General features: G+C 59.3%; 1 protein-coding gene across 1 annotated transcript; it reads left to right on the top strand.

Moving 5' to 3' along the window:
* Positions 1–7,631: 7,631 nt before the first annotated feature.
* Positions 7,632–10,311, top strand: SOCS3 (suppressor of cytokine signaling 3). Its single transcript, XM_042915910.1, has 2 exons — positions 7,632–7,897; positions 8,549–10,311. The coding sequence occupies exon 2, from the start codon at positions 8,643–8,645 to the stop codon at positions 9,318–9,320; it is 678 nt and encodes a 225-aa protein (XP_042771844.1). The 5' UTR covers positions 7,632–7,897; positions 8,549–8,642; the 3' UTR covers positions 9,321–10,311.
* The last annotated feature ends 9,914 nt before the right edge of the window (positions 10,312–20,225 follow it).

The raw sequence follows: 20,225 nt of genomic DNA, 5'->3' as shown, positions 1-20,225 counted from the left end.
GGATCCAAGGCCAAGGCCATTACGTTAGTAGGTGGGAGGGAGAGAGAGGCAGAGTGAGCTGTAAACTCAGCGGGGGGGGGGGGGGGGGGGGGGCCGTGGATCCCAGACACCCTGGCACTGGAGGTGTGCCGGTCCCCGGGCACCTACAGGCTGGGAAACGTGGGGAGGTCAGGTGACCCCTCCAGACCTCAGCTTCCCACCAGCCTGCGTGTGTCACTTCCTCAGGGAACCCCCTCGGCTGTTCCCCCCAATAGATTCAGTCTCCCCATAATATGCTCACTCAGCCCCCCAGGACTCTTCCTTTACAGGACTCATGGTGCATTCAAAATTAACTAGTCATGACATCAACTGTGGGAGAATCTTGACCTCCTGGAAAGAATCTAAATTTCCTGAGGTCCCAAACTGATAACTTCTGGGCGCGCCGCTCAATCTCTGATGCGCAGAACAACAATGATCTCTTATGAATGAATGAATGAATGAATGAATGAATGAATGAATGAACGACTTTGTGAAATAAGTCTTGCAGGAGCAGGAAGTGACTCCAGGTAGGTTTATCTACCCCAGAAATCTGGACTGCCGCTGGCATTTTGTTTACAAATACAGGGGGCTTATGAAATCCTGGGGAGGGGGCAGTGCCTGTAGCCTGGTGAAGAAACTCTGAATGACACAGCATGGGGCCAGATGAGAGCCAAGGGAGAAGTGGGAGGGAGGGGCTTAGGAGACCCACCTCAACATCATGCTTTAGAGCCTCACCTCTGTCCCTGATAGAGACCCCCACCTCCCACTCCTTCGGACACTCTTCTCTGCCCCCATGGCTGGTTCTAGACCTTGGGAGCCAGAGGGAGGGTGTATCGTTTCCCCTTTGAACTTGCCCACGAATTGGTGCCTGACAAAGTGCATGCCAGCGTGTGCTTCACAATGCGGGGACCCAAGGACCTTGCTAGTGGTGTCACACACCTGGTTAGGGGACTCAAGGGGTCGCCGTGAAGATCTCACCACTGCGGGAAGCTTAATGCAGGGTGTGTGTGTGTGGGGGGGGCTCAGTTCAGATGCTACACGCACACCCAGGTGAGGTGGTGAGCAGTCCCAAACCCAGGAACCCAATGGGTTAGGGGCTCCCAGCTGCCTCGCTCCAGGAGCCAGCCATCTGTAGGCAAGCTATTCCAGCCGGTGGTTCTCCACCAACCCTTGGCTCTCCAAGGCCATCTTGAGCCCAGGCAGAAACTCCTGGGTGCCAGCCTCACTCCCCACCCCCTGTCGCCAGGCTCTCCTTCTCCTAGGCACTGCCACTTTAGCTCTGGGCACCGGGCCAGGCCTCACTTGTGTTACAGCCCAGATGGTTCACCACGGCCTCTTCCCAGAACTGCCCGCTGCCCTGGTGTCTGTTCCTGAGCGCGGGCGCGGGCACAGCGGCTGCTCCAGGGCGAATGGAGACTCTTCCCATCCCAGCCCCGGACAGAGCAGGGTTTGTTGATTTGGGGTCAGGAGAGACAGCTGGCTGGAAGCTAACTGTCCCATTCTCTAGCCCCAACTCGGAACTTGGAACAGATGTAGATTCCTCATGGAGCGGTGGGAAGAAACTTCCCTTTTCCCCAACAGGCGCCCCACATGCTTCATACCCTCTGTGCCCTCCTAAAGTCCCCCCCACCCCACCCCCTACCCTCCCACCCCACCCCCTACCCTCCCACCACCCTTCGGTGGGTGGAAGGATGGGCCTCTGCCCCAGGACTCTGGCCCAGCCCAAGCCCCAGAGGGAACAAGGAATGTGAGAAAGCAGGGTGGGTGGGTTGGTGAAGTGTTTTCCTTCCCCTCCCTCCGCACTTTTTCTGGGAAATGCCAGAGGCCAGCTGGGTCTGGAATGTCAGGCTTGAAAGAACTCCTCCAGACATCAGAGCCACAAACCTTTTCATCAGCTCCCTTGCCCCTCCCTGCAGGAACAAAAGCCACAAACCATTGTCCCATTGTCCCAGCCGGCCTCCCCGCCCTGCCTCTGCAGGATGGTCGAAAGCAGCAAAGACAGAGATCAGGGTCCACCTGTGGTGAGGTCCCTGCACCTTCCCCCCACCCCTGCACCCCCCACTCCGCCGCCTCCCCTCTCTCACCGCACTGGAAGGTCACGGGCGGGCGTCATAGCCCTGCCACCAGCAAGGCCGTCCGCCGGCACAGGCAGGGGCTGCCTCCAAGAGGGCACAAGACACAAGAGGCATCAGGGCTGGACTGCCCAGCGGAGGCGGGCCCTGGAAGAACCACACTGGGGCAGCAGGGGGCACAGCTCCCAAGAGGTCTGGGGAGACACAGGTCCCCCCGCATCGTCTCCAAATTGGCTGGAGAAAATGGGGGAGGGGGGCAAGAGAGGAGAGGCCTCATTGCTTCCTGCCCCGCTCTCTGAACTGCCAGCACAAGACTAGAAGCTCCAGAGGCAAGGACCCAGATCCTTTTCCCCACCATTGTAACCCCAGGCCTGGTCAACTAACGGGCATGCGATAAAGGCACAATCAATGCAGAGTAAGTAATATAAAGCCACTGGGCCGTCAACCCCAGCTGCCTTCTTGTGCCACAGAAAGCCCACCAGTCTTAGAGACAGAGGGAGGCCTGGTGTTGAGCAACTCTGTGGTCTGAGGCCAGTCTCCTAACCCATCTGGTGGCCAATGTTGCCTCCAAACAATGGCAACCTCAGAGCCTGCCCCCAGGCTGGCCCGAAGACAGAAAGATCATCCATGCAAGTATGGGACCTCCTGTTCCCCAGACCAGGCCATAGCTTCCCACGACCACCCCACAGGCGCCAGGGTTCCTATCTGCGAGGTTTGGGCCAAAGCTCATCCTCTGTCACTCCCCATGAGTAAGTGGAGCCCCACAGGCAGCTGAAACCGCTGTGTACTTCCCCTCCATCATGAATAAATCTGTATTATCTTTATGACCAAGCACCTTTGCCTGGAAATGGGATTCTGACTTCGTAGAAATTCTGCAAAGGGAGAGATTAGCAGGCAGGAGTCTCCTAAATCCCTCCGGCCAGGAAGATAGTGGGTGGGGCAGAGGGGCTGGACTTAGATGAGCTTTCCTCCGAGGCCCAACCCCCCTCCCCCCCCCCACCACTCCCCCCACACTCCGCAGGCAGGGAAAGTGAGAGCAGCACTGCCCTGGGTCCCCTGGGTCGCCCTGGATGGGCTCTAGTTTGGGTGGCTCTCTTGCCTGGAAGAGGGTCCCTGGGGGTGTGCCCTGTATCGGCCCAGGGCCTCCTTCCCCGCTTTCCCAGCAGAGTTTGGGTAATCACTCCATCTACCCTTAGATTAGCAGGCCTGATAATCTCCATGCACATGGGGTTTCCACACCATCTATCCCATAGATGCCCCTGAGCCCTGCAGGAAGAAACCACTAGCTACTCTAGAAGTAAGCAGAGTAGGTGTTTCCTAAAAATGATGGAAAGCAGCAGTCAACACAATCTCTCATTAAAAATTCACCGAGGGGCGCCTGGGGTGGCTCAGTGGGTTAAGCATCAGACTCTTTTTTCCGCTCGGGTCATGATCTCCCTGTTCCCGAGGTTGAGCCCTGCGTTGGGCTCTGTGCTGACAGTGCACAGTCTACTTGAGATCCTCTCTCTCTCTGCCCCTCCCCTCCACCTCTCAAAATAAATAAACTTAAAAAAAAAAAGATTCAGGGGCGCCCGGTCGGCTCAGTCGGTTAAGCGTCTGACTCTTGATTTCAGCTCAGGTCATGATCTCATGGTTCGGGAGTTTGAGCCCCGCATTGGGCTGTGCGCTGACTTGCAGAGCCTGCTTGGGGTTCTTGCTCTCCCTTCTCTCTGTTCCTCCCCTGCTTGCGCTCTCTCTCTCTCTCTCTCAAAATAAATAAATAAACTTAAAAAAAAAAAAAAGGATTCATTGAGCACTTTCTATGTACCAGGTTTGAAAAAACCAGTCTCTTTCCTCCAGGTTCTCACTGGATGAGCAGTCGGGGCACGTTGGTCAACGTGGAAAGAGCTATCCTGGAAGTTTCACCTGAGTTTCTGCCAAGTCTTAAAGGAAAAGTAGAAACCAGCCAAGGTGTGGAAGGCAGTTCCACCCGGAAGGAAGTGAACATGCAAAGACCCAGGCCTGAGGAACGTTCTGGAGCACAGAGCCTTCGACACACACCCACTGAGAAGTTTTGGCGCCTCCCAAGGCATTGCAGACCCTGGAGATGCCAGAAAGCTAAGGGGCACCTTGGTAGTTGGCTCAACTCTTTGAAGACAGGCAACTTTGCAGACTGCATCTTGCATGGGAGATACATAGCTCTCCAAAGCATAAAGCCTCGCGGTCACGTCCACCCCCTGCCATCCAAGCTTCGGCAGTGCCTCCCTTCCCCAGACACCCCAGTGCTTTCAAAAGAATTATAGCCGGGGCGCCTGGGTGGCTCAGTCGGTTAAGCGTCCGACTTCGGCTCAGGTCACGATCTCACAGTTTGTGAGTCTGAGCCCCGCATTGGGCTCTGCGCTGACAGCTCGGAGCCTGGAGCCTGCTTTGAAATCTGTGTGACCCTCTCTCTCTCTCTGCCCTCCCCCACTCACACTCTGTCTCTCTCTCAAAAATAAATAAACATCAAAACAAAACCCAATAAGGACACTGAGGCACGGCTGGCGAAGTAAGTTGCCAGAAGTCATACATGTACTCGATGGGGAAGCCTAGACAGCAGTTTAATCTCCAGAGTCAGTACGTAGGGAACGCAGCCCACCTTCCCACTGCAAGCCCTGACCTTCTCCAGCCCTGAGAGCCCCTTTCAGGACCCCCCCTGAGCACGCCGCCCCTCCTCTCTTCTCTTCCAATCGGACCATGCTGTTGTTTCAGAGATAGGAGTTTTCCAACCAGACTTGAATTCCCAGAATTCCAGGGCTGTTTGGTCCTCCTTATCTTCCCCCTTCAACATCTCCCCTCACCTAAAAAATGAACTGTCACAGTATCCTAGGGTCGTAATCACCCCTTTCTCCTGGCACCCCTCACTTGGGTGGGGGGAGGGGGGCATGTCTCTGCCTCGCCTGTCTCCCTGCAGGATTTACCCAGCACTCTCTCTTCCCAGCACTCTGCTCCGTGCCTGGCAAAAGCAGGCACTCAATGAAGGTTTGTGGACTGGATGAATGGACCTGACTTGTGTCAGACCGTTGTAATTTACAAAGCACTTTCTCATCCATTAACTCCAGGGTTATTCCTTGTGAGTCTTCCTCGCCCTTCACGGGCTCAGCACAGAAGTGTATGGTCATGGTGCAGCCTCCTCTTGTCCTTTTCCTGGACGAGAAAAAGAATGAACTGATTATAGAGAGGACGAGAATCCATTTCATTAGCCCACAAGCATCTCGAGGGCAAAGACCCAGTTTTATTCATCACTATATTTCAATACTTAGCACAATGCCTGGTGCACAGAGCCCAATATTTGTGAAATGTGTTGGATAAATCAATCTCCCCCCCTCTGCAGAAGTGACCAGAAACAACAAGACTTCCTCCTTGGGGCGCCTGGCTGGCTCAGTCAAAGGCGCATGTGACTCTTGATCTCGGGGTTGTGAGTTCGAGTCCCACCTTGGGTGTAGAGATTACTTAAGTAAAAAATGGAACTTGAAAAAAATAAATACATAAAAGACTTCCTCCTTACTACTGTCTGCTCCTAGAAGCTGAGGAAGAATGAGACTGAGATAGACACATTTCTAGCACACTCTGATGGGCAGAATCTCTTGTGAATCTCAGCTCTCTGATGGGGAAAAGGTTACTGTTCTTATTTTATGCATGGAAACTGAATCTCAGGGAGGCTGGGTGTCTTGCCCAAATCTCACTTAGTCCCCCCACATCTGTGAGGGGAAGAGGTGATGGCACAGACTGAAGACAGAATGGCAAAGGCAGTGAGGTGCCTGTCCGCTCCTGGAGAAGCAAAGGAACCAGGCCTTTGTTTCCTAGACTCCCAAGATGCCTGCTATTAGCATCTGTCCTTTCCTTTCTGACTCATAATCTTCGGTAGGGTGGCATCTGGGAAGAGGGCATGGCCCAAAGCCCGCATGTCCTGCGAGGTGAGGTTTTTAAAGGGCACCTGGGTGGCTCAGTCGGTTAACCAAATGACTTGGGCTCAAGTCATGATCTCACCGTTTGGGAGTTCGAGCCCCGCATCGGGCTCTGTGCTGACAGCTTGGAGCCCGGAGCCTAGTTCAGATTCTGTGTCTCCCTCTGTCTCTGCCCCTCCTCTGCTCGTGCACTCTCAGGTGTCTCCAGCATCCCACTGCCCTTTTGGGGACAGATTGCAAACTTTTCCAACCTTCGTAGAGCTGGCCCTGGTTAGCCCAAACCACCCACATTCATGCCAGCGTGACCAAGAGCAAATCCACGGTTCACCCCGATCACTCTGCACCCCTGAAGAGACATCAGACCCCCGCACCCAGAGGTAAAGGCGGGGTGGGGGGGTGGGGGGAGGGGGACACATTCTTGGCGGTGCTGGGCCATCTAGAAGTGCGCTGAACTCCTGAAAACTGTTTCCTGGAAACCCTCCCCTACTGGACTTTTATTCCCAGCTCTAATTCCAGACTGCGATGGGACTTCTCCTCGGTACCCCGGGAAGGTGCCTCGCCCTGGCTCCTGAGCCAGCACCCCCTCCATACACACGCATACACACACACAGCCCGCCCCCTCCGGTTTCCTTGCCGCTCCAAACTCCACTCCCGCTACGAGACCCCAGGGCGCCCTCTAGCGGACACCGGCGCGGGGTGGGGCCATTGCTCGCCCCGGGGCCCGTCCCGCCGCGGGAGAGCACCTGGCAGGGCCCACACCGCACCCCGAAAGTTGGGAGACCCAGATGTGTGAAAGCGGTTCTTGTTTGTTTGTGTCTGGTTTTCTGGTGGCGGGAGGCGGCGCTCATGTCAGCGTCGGCAGAGAGCCTGGCAGTGAGCCCAGGGACTGAGGCCCGACAGCTGCCACGCAGGCTGCGTCCCCTCCATCCCCGGGGCTCCGGGCTTCTCCTCCGGGACGTGCCCGCACGTCCCCCCGCCCCCACACCTCCCCACTTCGGCTCCCAGGTCCGGCCCCAGTTTCGCCGCCCGGCTTTGGGGTGTCCCCAGTCCCCTCGCGGCCGGCCCGGGCCTCCTGGGGCCGCGATCGGGACCTCCGGCGGGCCCGGGTGGGGGCGAGGGGGGTGTCCCCGCGAGGTCTGAGAAAAGGGGAAGGGGAGCCGGGAGCCTCTCCCGCTCGGCCTCCTGGAACTGCCCGCGCTCCCGGAGCGGGGGCCCCCGCCTCTGCCAGAAACCTGCCTTCTTAGAAGGGAGGGGGAAAGTGTGAATGAGAAGTTGGGGGCGGAGCGCGCGCGCAGGGCGGGGGGAGGGGCCGCTGCCAGGAACGCGCCGCCGGGGCTGGCGCCGCGCCCGCCGGCCGCCCGGGCCGCCTCGCGCCGCGCTTTGTCTGTGCGCGCGTCTCGGCCGGTCCCGGCCCCGCTCGCGGCCCGCCCTCGGCCGCCCGCGGCCCCTCCTTCGCCCTCCGCGCAGCCTTTCATTGCTGCGAGTAGTGACTAAACATTACAAGAAGGCCGGCCGCGCAGTTCCAGGAATCGGGGGGCGGGGCGCGGCGGCCGCGTATATACCCGCGAGCGCGGCCTCGGCGGCGGCTCCGACTCGCACTCCCGCGCCGCCGCCGCCGCCGCCGCCGCCAGCGCCGCCACTCCGGCCCAGCTCCCGCCGCGGCCCCTCGCCTCGTCCCTGCCGGCCGGCCCGGGGACGCGCAGGGGGCAGGGCGGGCGCCCCAGCGAAGCCCGAGAGACGCGCGCGCGGGGCCCTCGGTGGACTCCACGGCCGCCAACATCTGGGCGCAGCGCGGGCCACCGCTGGTCGCCGCGCGGCCGCCTCGCCTTGGGGACCGTAGGAGGCGCAGCCCCGAGGCCGGAGACTTCGTTTCGGGACCAGGTAGGAAGGAGGGGCGCGGCGTGGAGCGGGGCGGGAGGTTGGCGGGGCGGGGGGGAGGGGGTTGGTGGTGGTGGTGGTGGCGACTCGCTAGTCCCGGGAGCTTTTTCCCGGTTTCCCCTCCCCTTCCCGGGTCATTCCCGGCAGGGAGGGGACGAGGTAGGGGGCAGAGCGGATGGAAGCCGGAGATCCCAGGTTCCCGGAAGACCCAGGCTGGGCCCTCGGGCTTCTCAAGCCCCCTCCCTCCCCCCCGTGCCTCGGATTCCTCTCTCCGTCCCCGCCGCTCGGGGCCACCGGACTGAGCGGCGCCCAGAGCGTCCCGGGGGCCCTTCTCCCGCTCCCCTCCCCGGCCACGCTCCCGGAGACCCAACTTCCGCGCCCGAGTTTCCCCACTCGGCGTTCTCCCGGCGCGTGCCGGGGAAGGGGGCTGCCTGGGGCCACCCCGCGGGCGGGGGCGGGGGCTGGGCGGGCTCCGCGGGGTGCCTGGGCGCGGGGGGGGGGGGAGGGTGGGGTGGGTGGGAGAAGGGCTCAGGCGGGGGCCTCGGGGCAGGGGGCGGGGGCCCGGGCCGCCGGGAGGAGGCTGGGGGGCCGGGGCGGGCCGGGCGCGCCGGACGGTTCCGGGCACTCACGCGGCGCGCCCCTTCCTCCCCGCAGCCCCCCGGGATGCGGTAGCGGCCGCTGTGCGGAGGCCGCCGAGCAGCTGCAGCCGCCGCCGCCGCCGCGCAGATCCACGCTGGCTCCGTGCGCCATGGTCACCCACAGCAAGTTTCCCGCCGCCGGGATGAGCCGCCCCCTGGACACCAGCCTGCGCCTCAAGACCTTCAGTTCCAAGAGCGAGTACCAGCTGGTGGTGAACGCAGTGCGCAAGCTGCAGGAGAGCGGCTTCTACTGGAGCGCCGTGACGGGCGGCGAGGCGAACCTGCTGCTCAGCGCCGAGCCCGCCGGCACCTTCCTCATCCGCGACAGCTCGGACCAGCGCCACTTCTTCACGCTCAGCGTCAAGACCCAGTCGGGGACCAAGAACCTGCGCATCCAGTGCGAGGGGGGCAGCTTTTCGCTGCAGAGCGACCCCCGGAGCACGCAGCCGGTGCCCCGCTTCGACTGCGTGCTCAAGCTGGTGCACCACTACATGCCGCCCCCCGGCGCCCCCTCCTTGCCCCCTCCACCCGCCGAACCCTCCTCCGAGGTGCCGGAGCAGCCGCCGGCCCAGCCGCTGGCGGGGAGTCCCCCCAGGAGAGCCTATTACATCTACTCCGGGGGCGAGAAGATCCCTCTGGTGTTGAGCCGGCCCCTCTCCTCCAACGTGGCCACTCTCCAACATCTCTGTCGGAAGACCGTCAACGGCCACCTGGACTCCTATGAGAAAGTCACCCAGCTGCCTGGGCCCATTCGGGAATTCCTGGACCAGTACGATGCCCCTCTTTAAAGAGCAAAGGGCAGGGGTCGGGGCGAGGAGCCTGGGTCCCCTCTCCCCCGTGGCACATGGCACAAGCACAAGAATCCAGCCGTGAGAGTCCTGCAGCTCTGGGGGGAGCCAGGGGGGGTGGACAGGCCCCTCCCTTCCGCCTCCCCACCCCCCCCTGCAGAATGGGGACGGCGGGACCTGGAATGTGTCTGAGGGAAGGGGGGGCGGCCACCTGAGCGCCCCGCCCCCACGCCAGCGTCTCCGGAGGAGCCCGCTGGCCCGGTAGGGACAGCGACGACGACAGCATTGGTCTCTTCTCCTCCTCTCCGCTTCCTCAACTCCCCCTGCATTTCCAAACAGGGGACACTGCAGGAGCGATGAACTAGTGAGAACTGCCGGGGAGTCTTCAAACTTTCCAACGGAACTTGTTTGCTCTTTGATTTGGTTTAAAACGTAGCTTTAAACCTGAACAGGTCTCCGGCCTGGAAGAGGGTGGAGGAGAGGGCGCCCCCAGGGGCCGCAGGGCTGCAGGCTGGCCTCGGAAATGGCTCCTCCCACCGTCCGCCCCAGGTGAGGAGGGCGGCTGCATGCTCCTCCCCCCGCCCCGGCTCTGGGGGTTAAGGTCAAGGGGTGACCTGAAGGGGGCTGTTCTGTCTCCCTCTCTGGGACAGCCACCAGGAACACAGGTCCCAGAGTCCATCGGGTGCCCGAGAGCCCTGGGCCCTTCCCTCGTTTTAAGGGGGGAGTGGCCTTCGGAGGGGGGGGAGGCATGGGCTGGTCAGTTGTTCTGTACCCGGGGGTTGGGAGGAGGGTGGAAAAGATAGCCATCTCTGACCCCAGATCTCCGACACCGAGACGAGGGGTTCTACTTTGGGCCTCCTGTCTGGCTAGGAGATTTGCCTTAAATGCTCCCTGTCCCATGGATAGGGACTGGCACACAAGAAGCCACACACTCAGCCTATCCAGGCAGAGGCCAAGGGATCCTCGGAGGGCAAGCTGCTGGCCACTCAGCGTGGGGGGGGGGGGGGGGGGGCGGGGAGCGGCAGGCGGAGACGGAGGGGGGCGGAGATCTACGCCTTCCAGCCAAGCCCTGGAAGAAGGCGAGCCCAGTTGGTATTGGCCAGTCACAGGTGCCTCAGGGTGCCTGGGCTTCGGCAGAGCTGAGCCACCAGGTCCCACAGCCCCCCCCCACCCCCCACCAGGCCCTGCACAGCCCTCACCTGGGGGTGGGGTGGGGGGGAGGGCACAGGCAGGAAGTCATTGAGAGACTGGGGCCCCTGCCACCCCAGCTGCCAGCTGCTCCCTCTCTGCAATAGCACTGATCAGTGAAAACTTAACAGGAATGTAGCAGTGATGGAATTATCTGGAACTGTTCTTTTTGGGGAAGACTAAACAAACACAAAAGTTTTCTGTGTCAGGTATGGGGCTGGATGGGGCAGCTGTGTGTTGGGGTGGTTTTTTTTTTTTTTTTTCCTGTTATTTTGTTTTTGTTTTTTAATAATGTTTACAATCTGCCTCAATCACTCTGTCTTTTATAAAGATTCCACCTCCAGTCCTCTCCCTTCCCCCACCCAGGCCTTCGAGGCTGTTAGGAGATGCTTGAAGAACTCAACAAAATACCAATCCAACTCAAACTTTGCACATATTTATATTTATATTCAAAAAAGAAACATTTCAGTAATTTATAATAAAGAGCACTATTTTTTAATGAAAACCGACTGGAGCCTTTTCCCCCCGCCCCTGCTCTGGCTTGCTTTCTCTTTCACCCACACCCACGCGGCGTCCGAGGGGAGGGGAGGGGAGGGCAGAGGAGAGAGAGCCGCTGGGGTGCGCGCTCTGCCCCCTTGCTTCCCCGGGCGCTCCTCGGCTCGCTCTGGAATCATCTTCACGTCACTGACAAGCTAAGGCAGCCACCTAGACTGTACCGAGAGGGGTAATTCCTGCTAGTCTGATTCAGATCTGACCAGAATATGCAAAGCAAGTTCGAAGGAAGAACTTCAAAGGGTTTGCAGGGAGTAAACCGAGCTGTGGTCAAAGCTTTTAGAGGCTCCAGGCTATTAGAAGCGCTCTGCTCCTTGGCTGGGAGGTGTTCCGAGAAAGCCCAGACTCCCGGGGTCACCGGGGGTCCTGGCTGTGACCCGCGACCTCAGCGCAGCCAGGTTCGTGGGAGGTGGGGGGAGGGGTGGGCCCTCCACTCCTGGGAGACCCGGGACCTGCGAAGGCGCACCCACACGCGCGACTCCCAATGACAGTACCCGTCTATTTGCCTATTTTTAGTCACTCCCACCCTCTGGGTACTTAGAGGCTATCTGGGTTAACCTTCCCAGCCCCACAGCGCAGGTGTTATCACCCCTGTATTCTCAGACACAACCGCGGGTTCCATGGGAGCTGGGGGGGCTTGCGCTGGTCACTTCTGAGGCCCAGAACAGGGCTCAGTCAATATTTGTTGACTGAGTGGGGCAGTCACTCGGGTTCACAGAGGTTAAGCAACGTGCCCAAGGACACACCACTTGGGAATGTGGGAAAGACACAGGGTTGGAAGCGTGAACTCTCTCTGCCTCCCGAAGCACTAAGTGTGTGCCCAGGGCTGCCCCTCAGTGCATCTCCCTGCAAAGCCAAGCGGTGCGGGCCCTGGCTCTGGGGTGTCAGCATTAGGGATGGCCCCCTCCCCGGTCCCTCTATAAGCTGCTCCGGGAATCAGCGTTCAAAAGGCAACTGAGAGTAAATAAACAAAGTCATTTTTCTTTCCCATCTCCTAGACTTTTGGGGGAAAATAATGTAATAAAGTGACAAGAAAGGGCCAGGCTTGAGACTCCTGAGTGGACAGAGCATGTAGGAACCAGTCCAGAGAGACCACCATTTCCCAGAACAGAGAATGCAGACCCAGGTAAGGTCACCTTCCCAGAGCACGAGGTCAGGCGAGGGGACCCAGTGAGGCCTGGCTCATCCCAGGAGGAGGGGAGCCTGGGAAACTCCTGGCAGGCTCTTCCCTGTTCAGGCGCTGTTTTGCCAGGGTGTCCAGTGTTGACGGGGGCACTAACCCAAGGGCTTGATCTTCTCTGGCCCAAGGGGAAGCTCCTCTCTCCGCCCTCCTTGGGAGGTTGAACTCAGAGGCAGGAAGCCCCCCCCCCCACCCTTTTCCTTTGATGCCCCCTCCCCCACATCGTTCCTCCCACACTTTTTTCTGTCTCCCCATTATCAGACCACAGACTGGACCAACCTTCTGCTTTTGCAGACAAGCGAACGGAGTCCCAGAGAAGGAAAGCAATTTACTTAAACATTTGTTTTAATCTGTATTTATTTTTGAGAGAGAGAGACAGAGACAGAGCATGAGCAGGGGAAGAACAGAGAGAGAGGAAGACACAGAATCCGGAGCAGGCTCCAGGCTCTGAGCTGTCAGCACAGAGCCCAACGCGGGGCTGGAACCCATGAACCGTGAGATCATGACCTGAGCCCAAGTAGGCCGCTTAACCCACTGAGCCCCGCAGGCGCCCCTGGAAAGCAATTTACTTAAATTCACACAGCAAATGAGTGGCAACAGAGAGAATCTCTCCCTTCCATCATTCTGCTCCCCAGCGCTCCTTCCTGTTTTCCCTCCTCATCCTACCCTCTGCTGCATAAATCTTTCTGAACTTCACAGTCCTTTTGGGGACAGACCCCCCCACACACACACCCAGGACTTAAGGAGTGGGGGTGGGGGGCTCTGTCCTGACTGCCAGAGGAGGACTCCGCCTGGTTCCCAGATTTGCTAAGAAGCTTGAGCAGACACCCATGCCTCAGTGAGATTAAGACGAGCAAAGCTGGGGGTCCCTGGCCAACAGAAAGGGGAGAGGTTGCTGCCTCCAGGCCCTGTGTCCTATTACGCTGCTTCGGGCGTTGTAAGAATCCACCCCCCAAGAGGCCCTATCCTCTCTCCGGTGGTGCTGTTTTTTTTTTGGGGGGGGGGCAGTCCTCCGGATGAGCCAGAGCCAGGAATGGGAAATCTAAGGCCTGCTCTGGGGGGAGGGAGCGAGGGAGGCCACAGACAGGGGAGCTGGAGCATAAACCTGCACGTTGGGTCCTAGTCTAAGGAACGAGGAAGGAGGCTTGGGAGGGGGCACCGCCGGGGTACCAGGCAGAGAGACGGAGGGCGAGGGGAGTCACCGAGGGAGTCTGAGCAGAGACAGAAGTCTGCGGGGTGGGGGTCGACGTGCCCAGGGGCGGATCGGGAAGACCCAGGCCGAGGCTGGGAAGAGCCGGGCCCGGGGCGCACCTTCCAGCGCCGCGTCCCGCCCCCTCCCGTGCGGGCGGGCGCGCGCGTCGCTCCCAGGCCGGCCTCTGCCAGGAAGAGTCACTTCCCGGACGCCGCGGGAGCCCTGGCGGAGCTATGCGAAGAATGTCCGCGCTCAGCCGGGCGGGTGGCACCTCCCGGGCCCGCGCCACCGCCGCCGCCGCCGCCGCCGCCGCGCCCAGCCGAGCTCGCGCGCGGTGGGCAGGCCACGCCCCCGCCACGCCCCCGCCCCGCGGAGCGCGGTCGCCGTGACAACGGGATTACGGGCGCGCAGCGCTGTTTATTCTCAGCCGAGTGCCAGGAAATTCGACGGGGAGGCTGCCAGGCGCACCTCCCTGGGGTGGGGGGCGGGAGGGGGAGGAGAGAGGGTGGACCGGCGCGCCCGGGGCTCCTGCGGGAGGCAAGGAGTCCTTCGTCACTGGGGGGGAGGGATCACTGACCCCTCCGAGGGGAGCTGCTCAGAAAGCACTGGCTCCCCCCCACCTCGGCCAAGTTCTCTCCTCCCAGGGGAACCGAATGCCGAATCTCCCCTTCCGGCTGGCGAGTGCCCTCCCTCCGCCCCCCAGCGCACACTCTTTCTGTCCAGGGATCCCGTCCTTGGAGCCCCCCAGCCTCTGCCCCGGTCCCTCATTCACTCATTCATTCTTTCACTCCCCAAACATCTGTTGAACACATCCTGTGTGTCCGGGGACTGGGCGTAGAACAGGACAAGGCCCCGATTGTCCTGCTCTCCAGAGGCTTAGTGGGAGTGGCAGACAACGAACTAGTAAATATGTAAATAAATATAGCCGGCTACTAGTAGTGCAAAGATGCATCTTCAAATCACATTTCCAGTAGGTGGCACATCCCCCGTCCTGTTTCTGCCTCTGGTAGGGTGACCAGCTAGCCCTGGTTTGCCCAGCACGGTTCCAGTTCAGCCCTGAAAGTCCAGCAAACCAGGCCAATTGATCACCCTACCCTCGGGTCGGAACACGCCCATTTCAGAGATGGGGAAACTGAGGCCTGAAACACAAGGGCAGCTCTTCCAGGGTCACGGGGTCAGGTAGAGAGCGCCAGAGCCAGAGGCCCTCCGGCTGAGAATCCCGGGCTCTTGCAGCCAAACACTCTTCACACACACCTCCCCCAAAAGTGCGGAAGCGCCTGCGGCCAGCCCCCCAGGGAGCAGACGAAATTGCTAGGTCACCGATTCCAACCCCAGCTCTTCTGAATCCGAAGGCCTGAGGGGAGTCCCGGAATCTGAATCCTCAACATCTCCCCAGGTGACTCTCTGACCACTTTCGTTGCTGCCTTCCGGGAAGGACAAGCCTGGATCCTCCTCTCTTCCGGGGACAGGGAATTTCCTTCTTGAACCTTGACTAAGCCGATCTGGGAAATCAGCAGGGAGGGAAAGCCTGGGTTCACGGCCCGCGCCCCGGCAAGCGCAGGCAAGTGCAGCCCTTCCCTCTCCTGGGCTCCAGCTCCCAGCCCTGGGCCTGAGAACAGGGGGCCCCACAGGGAAAGAGTACGGTGTTCCTCCCCGCCCCCCCCCGCCCCCCCCCCCCCAAGGCTGAGCCCTCCCAGCTGTACTGTGCTGGGAACAGGCCAGGCATTTGTGAAATCCTTGGGTGAGCCTGACCCACTGTCATGAGGACGGCCTGTGGAAGCTGGTGCAGGGAGGGGGATGGGGGGCTGTTCCCAGAAGCGGGGAGAACTCTGGACTTCCCACTCCTGAGTGTTCTGCATTACAGCACAGCCTTAAGCAACAGCAGCGGCCTGGAAGGCTGCATGGCAGACAATCAGCAGCGGCTACAGGCCGTCTTCTGAAGCTAGGGTTCTGGATGCTAAAACTTCACGTAATCCTGGTGAAACCGTCACTGCTGCCATTCATTGCAATAATCAGGCCCAGCCTTAGGAGAAGGCTTGAAGCGCCAGACTTAGAGAAAAAGATAACCACCAGGAGACTAGCTTGTTAGGCACATTACGCAAGAAAATGTATTTCCTCTGTTACGCCTCCCTCCCCCGCAAATCTCCAATCTTCCTTTCCTATAGAAAACCTTATCTGGCATTTGCAATGTGCGGATGTTGCAAGGTAAAGGCATGAAATGCACAAGCTGGTCCTCTAGGACGTCAATGTGCCTCACAACGGCAGGGGCGCTGTTCACAATATGAGCTTTGTGGATGGTGTCCCCTGAAGTTGTGTGATGGGGGGGCTGCAGTGTTTCTGAAGTTTAGGGTACCCTTGCCTTAACAACACGCCAGGTGATCCCGGCGCAGGTAGGAACCCTCTTCTGGGCACCATGACCGGTGCTGGAGATGAGTGCTGAGAAGCATTCAGACATCAAGAGGCTTACAGTCTGAAAGGGGAACCAGAGGTGAAAACCAAGAAGTATCCTAAAAAGGAATGGGTGTAAAAATAAAATGTTATACAGCAGACAGCTGGCAGCCCTAGGAGGAAATGACCTACAGTGGTTTCCCAGAAGAGGTGACACTCGTGAGCTAAGGCAAAACAGCAGGTGTTCCCCGGGCAGGCAGGCGTGGGACAGAGGGGCATTCTAATGACCTGAAACAGGGAAATGGCCCGGAAAAGGGAAAAAAACTTTTGGGAACTTCAAGAGGTTTGGTATGTCCCCATCGGGCACATCCACACCAGATTCGCCTCCTAAAAATACTGCTTTTATTACGCACATTCACTCGCACACACGCACGCTCACACGCACGGTCCATGGTTCATCCCAGTAGGATCCACATTGGTTCATTTGTCATTTTCTTCTAAATGGAATGGAAGGCCTAGCCTGGTAAGCCCCCACACCCTGCACCCCACACTCCCTCCCCCCCCCCTCACCTGTGAGCCGGTGTCGTGTCGTGTTGGGGTTATCCGGCCCTATGCCCGGGCTGCTCCGAGCTGTCAGCACAGCACAGAGCCGGGCGAGGGGTTCAGACCCACAAACCGTGAGATCATGACCTGAGCCGAAATCAAGAGTCGGATGCTCAACCCACTGAGCCACCCAGGTGCCCCAAAAGAAGAAATGTCTTTAAATAACGAGGTTTCAGAAGTCGTTGCAATAGTAAGTCACCCACAACTTTTACTTTGGGACGCAAACAGGCATCTTTTATTTTTAACACCTGATGTTTGCCTAAGTGGCACTTCTGCTCTTCTCAATGCGTCCTAATACGTGATGTCCTTCCACGTTCCCTCCGCGCCTCGGATGCAAGTGAGGCAGGTAAAGTGACATCTATTGCCTTTTCCAGAGGAGCAAATTGAGGCGTAGAGGGGATCCAGACCTGCCTCAGATCACACAGATAACTGGTGATAGAAGCAGCCTCCCTTAGGACACCAGTCACTGGACTTCGGGTCCAGTGCCCTTTCCACGACTGCTAGCGTCTGCGTGTGAGAGCCCCCACCGCCCAGGACCTCCATCTAGCAGCGGCTGCAAAGGCTCCCCAGGGGACTTAAATGGCAGCTGAGTCCACACCGGCCAGCTCAGCCCTGGGACAAGGTCCTGAGGCCGTCACTCTGTCTGTTGAGACCTTGGGTGGTTGCTAGGAGCATGAGACACCCCCCCCCCATCTCCCAGCAGGAGGGAGCCTCGGTGGGGGTGCCCAATGCACACAGAACTCCCAAGGAAATTCCAGCAAGACGTCTGGCCAACCCAACGTGCGGGATTTTGCTCGAAGCCTCAGAGAACCCCAATATTGCCCTGAACTCTGGTTTCCGGAAGGTGGGGAAAGAGATGAGATGGCCTCTACATAACTTTTTCCGTTCCAGAATCCCGTGAAAAGGAGGCTGGAGGGAGAGGAAACCAGCGCTGGGAAGGGGCAATTCTTCCCTGTGCTCTTCAGTGCTCCTTGGCTCCTGGAGAAAGTGGGCAAGGGGGTCTGGCCGGAAGGCTACCCAGAAGACACTTGGAGACCCACGGGCCTTGCCCGGTGGGGGGCGGGGCAGTCAGTGGCTGTGGCATGTTTCCCTACACCCTGGGGCTTCCCCGCTGGACTCCTCAGGCCATCACTCCGGGGTTTGGCCAGGAAACTCAGCAAGGACCCTGACCAGGCTACGGCCAGAGCCCTGGAGTGGAGGGAGGAGCCCAGGAGAAAAGCCCGGCCCGCCCGCAGGCGTGCTGCCAGACCTCTCCCGTCTAAGAGAAGGAGCTGAGAAGGTCAGCCAAGGGGCCCAGCTGCAGCGAGAGACCTTGTGCCCACAGCAGGCCGAGGACTGAGTTGGTCAGTCTCGAGCGTCGAAGGGGAGGGGCTTCAACCCAGGCAGAGTCCACAAGCCCTGGGGTCACCCGGCTGGGCTGTGTGGCCGGGAGGAGAGACATCTGGACAGGAGCCAACGAAAAGGGCCAGTAGAGGCTGCAGACCCCCCGGGGGACAGGTGGGGGAAGGTTGCACACACACGCGGCTCCCTCCGTCTGCAAATGCAGCACATTGTACCACCCCTCTGATGTGCACTGTGCATTCTCTTTCCATGGGCTGATGCCTGACAGCGAGTCGTCACCCCAGTCCTGGTCCCCCCGAGACAGCTAACCGGGAGGCAACTGACCAGGACTCCGGGCGGAATCGCTGGCGGGGGTCTGAGCTCTCCTCTGGGAGGAGAAAGCCGCTGGCCTGGCCCAGGATCCAAAGGTGTCCTCAGCCTGCGAGAAGGCAGGTTTCAAGCAACCGAATCAGCCTGCCCAGGACGTGGGCGGAGCTCTGCTCCCCGGTCTCAAGGGCCCTTCTGGCTAGTCTCTGGAGGGTTCTGTGGGGAACAGACCAGGACCGCATGAGAATGTTGTTGGCCTTGGCCTCCCCGTGGCCTGTGGAGTGAGAATAAGACAGGTTCACGGTCCCAAGGCGCTCTCCTTGGACAAAGAGTACTCCCATCAGCGTCTTTTATTCATTTCACAAACACCTTCAAGTTTCCAGTGCGCCGAGCTCTGGTCTAAGCACTTGAAATATATGAACATTTAATTCTCCAGGAACTCTTATGGCTTAGGCCCTATTATTGTCCCCCGTTTTCCCGTGGGGGGAACGGGCAAATAGGGGGTGCCGTGACTTGTCCCAAATCACGCAGCTCGCCAGGAACAGAGCTGGGGTCCCTGACCAGGGTCAGCACCTGCGGATGCCACTGAGGCACTGCATACTGTCATGGGAGATGCCCCACCCCCCACTCCCGGACTGGTAGAGGGCAGAGCGCTGGCTGTCGGGCAGGGAAGCTGGGTGTGTGCCCCCTTCACTGCTTCCTGGAAAACAACCTTGGGCCAGCACCTAATGGCCTTGCCTGGGTTCCTCATCTCTCCGTGGGGGATCTCAACAAAGCCTGCTCTGGGAGTCCTGAGGTTGATACAGGACCAAGTCAAAGCTTTATTATTCCTAGCAGGGGCTCCCTGGGACCAGCAAGATCTCGAACGCCTTCCCGTTCACCCAACATCCAGCCCCACACACTCCTGCTCGCAGGGCCACCGGTTCCATGGTGGTTTCCTGTCCCCGCAGAGAGGAAGACATGGAGGGAGCACTTCTTCCCGTCTCCCCCTTGGTCTCTTCCAGCTTTTGCTTTGTGCGCCTGCTCTGTTTCCTTCTTGTTTTCCTCAGCTGCCCTCTGTTTGACATTCGGTGGTTGTCCAACTTTCCTAGAGTCGCCATATCAAAGGATCACACACTGGGAGGTTTAAAACAACACGTACGGACTTCCTTGCGGTTCTGGAGGTCACAAGTCCAAAATCAAGGTGTCCATGGGACTGCACTCCCTCTGAAGTCTCCGGGGGGGGGGGGGGGCAAGCGCAAGTCTTCCTTGCGCTTCTCAGCTTCGGTGGCCGCCAGCAGGTCCTTGCCAATCCTTGGCCGGTGGATGCGTCACTCCAGTCCCTGCCTCTGTCTTCACGCGGCCTTCTTCTCTGTGTGTCTGTGTCCAACTCTCTTCTTATAAGGACACCAGCCATTGGATTAGGGCCCAAACTCATCCAGTATGACCTCATCGTAACTAATTACATCTGCAAAGACCCGATTTCCGAATTAGGTCACATGCACAAGGTCCACGTGGACATGAATTTTGGAGACGCCACTCAAGCCAGTTCTGGGGGGTTGGTTCTGCAGGATCTCAGACCAAGAACGTTTTTTTCTTTCCTTGAATCTTTCAGGAAGAGCCTGAGAAATGTGTCCTTCTCGGCTCTTGGGCATAGGGAGAAGCGGAATGTCCCTTTAGGCTCTGTTAAGGACACCTTGAGCAAAGGACAGCCTGGAAAGGCACCCAGGGATAGAGCCCAGTGGTTGGCCTGGCCAAGGGCTGCACGGCCAAGGGCAACGTCTCTCAGGGAGGGAGCATGCGTCTGGAGCCTGCCTGGCAAGGCCGAGTCCCCCACAGACATTGCCTCATTTAGCTGCAGAGATGTTCCTGCATTTCTCTGGTGAAGAGCTCCATCTCGGCGACCTCAGATGACCCCTCACACAAGAAAGAGCATCCTCTAGAAAGCTTATTCCGAGCCTCCATGGGCAAGAGACGGAGGGGGGGTACAGCCACAGGGCCGGGCGTGGGAAGTCTGGCCAGCACCACAGTTCCTTGGCAATGTTACCCAGGGAAAAGTCAGGGGATGCCCGGCAGCCAGCTCTTTGCAAAGCCCGGGGTTCCTGACAGCGAGGGGGACACGGGCACACAGCAGCCTCCGTCCCTCAGATGTCCCCGTTGAATCCCAACCACCAGG

Source organism: Panthera leo, chromosome E1, assembly GCF_018350215.1.
Source record: "Panthera leo isolate Ple1 chromosome E1, P.leo_Ple1_pat1.1, whole genome shotgun sequence".
Taxonomy (NCBI): Eukaryota; Metazoa; Chordata; class Mammalia; order Carnivora; family Felidae; genus Panthera; species Panthera leo.
The sequence above is the reverse complement of the archived record's forward strand: the minus strand, read 5'-3'. Positions and strand labels throughout refer to the sequence as shown.

Coding starts and splice junctions, on each gene's coding strand:
- SOCS3 (XM_042915910.1), top strand. CDS start 8,643: ATGGTCACCCACAGCAAGTTTCCCGCCGCCGGGATGAGCCGCCCCCTG.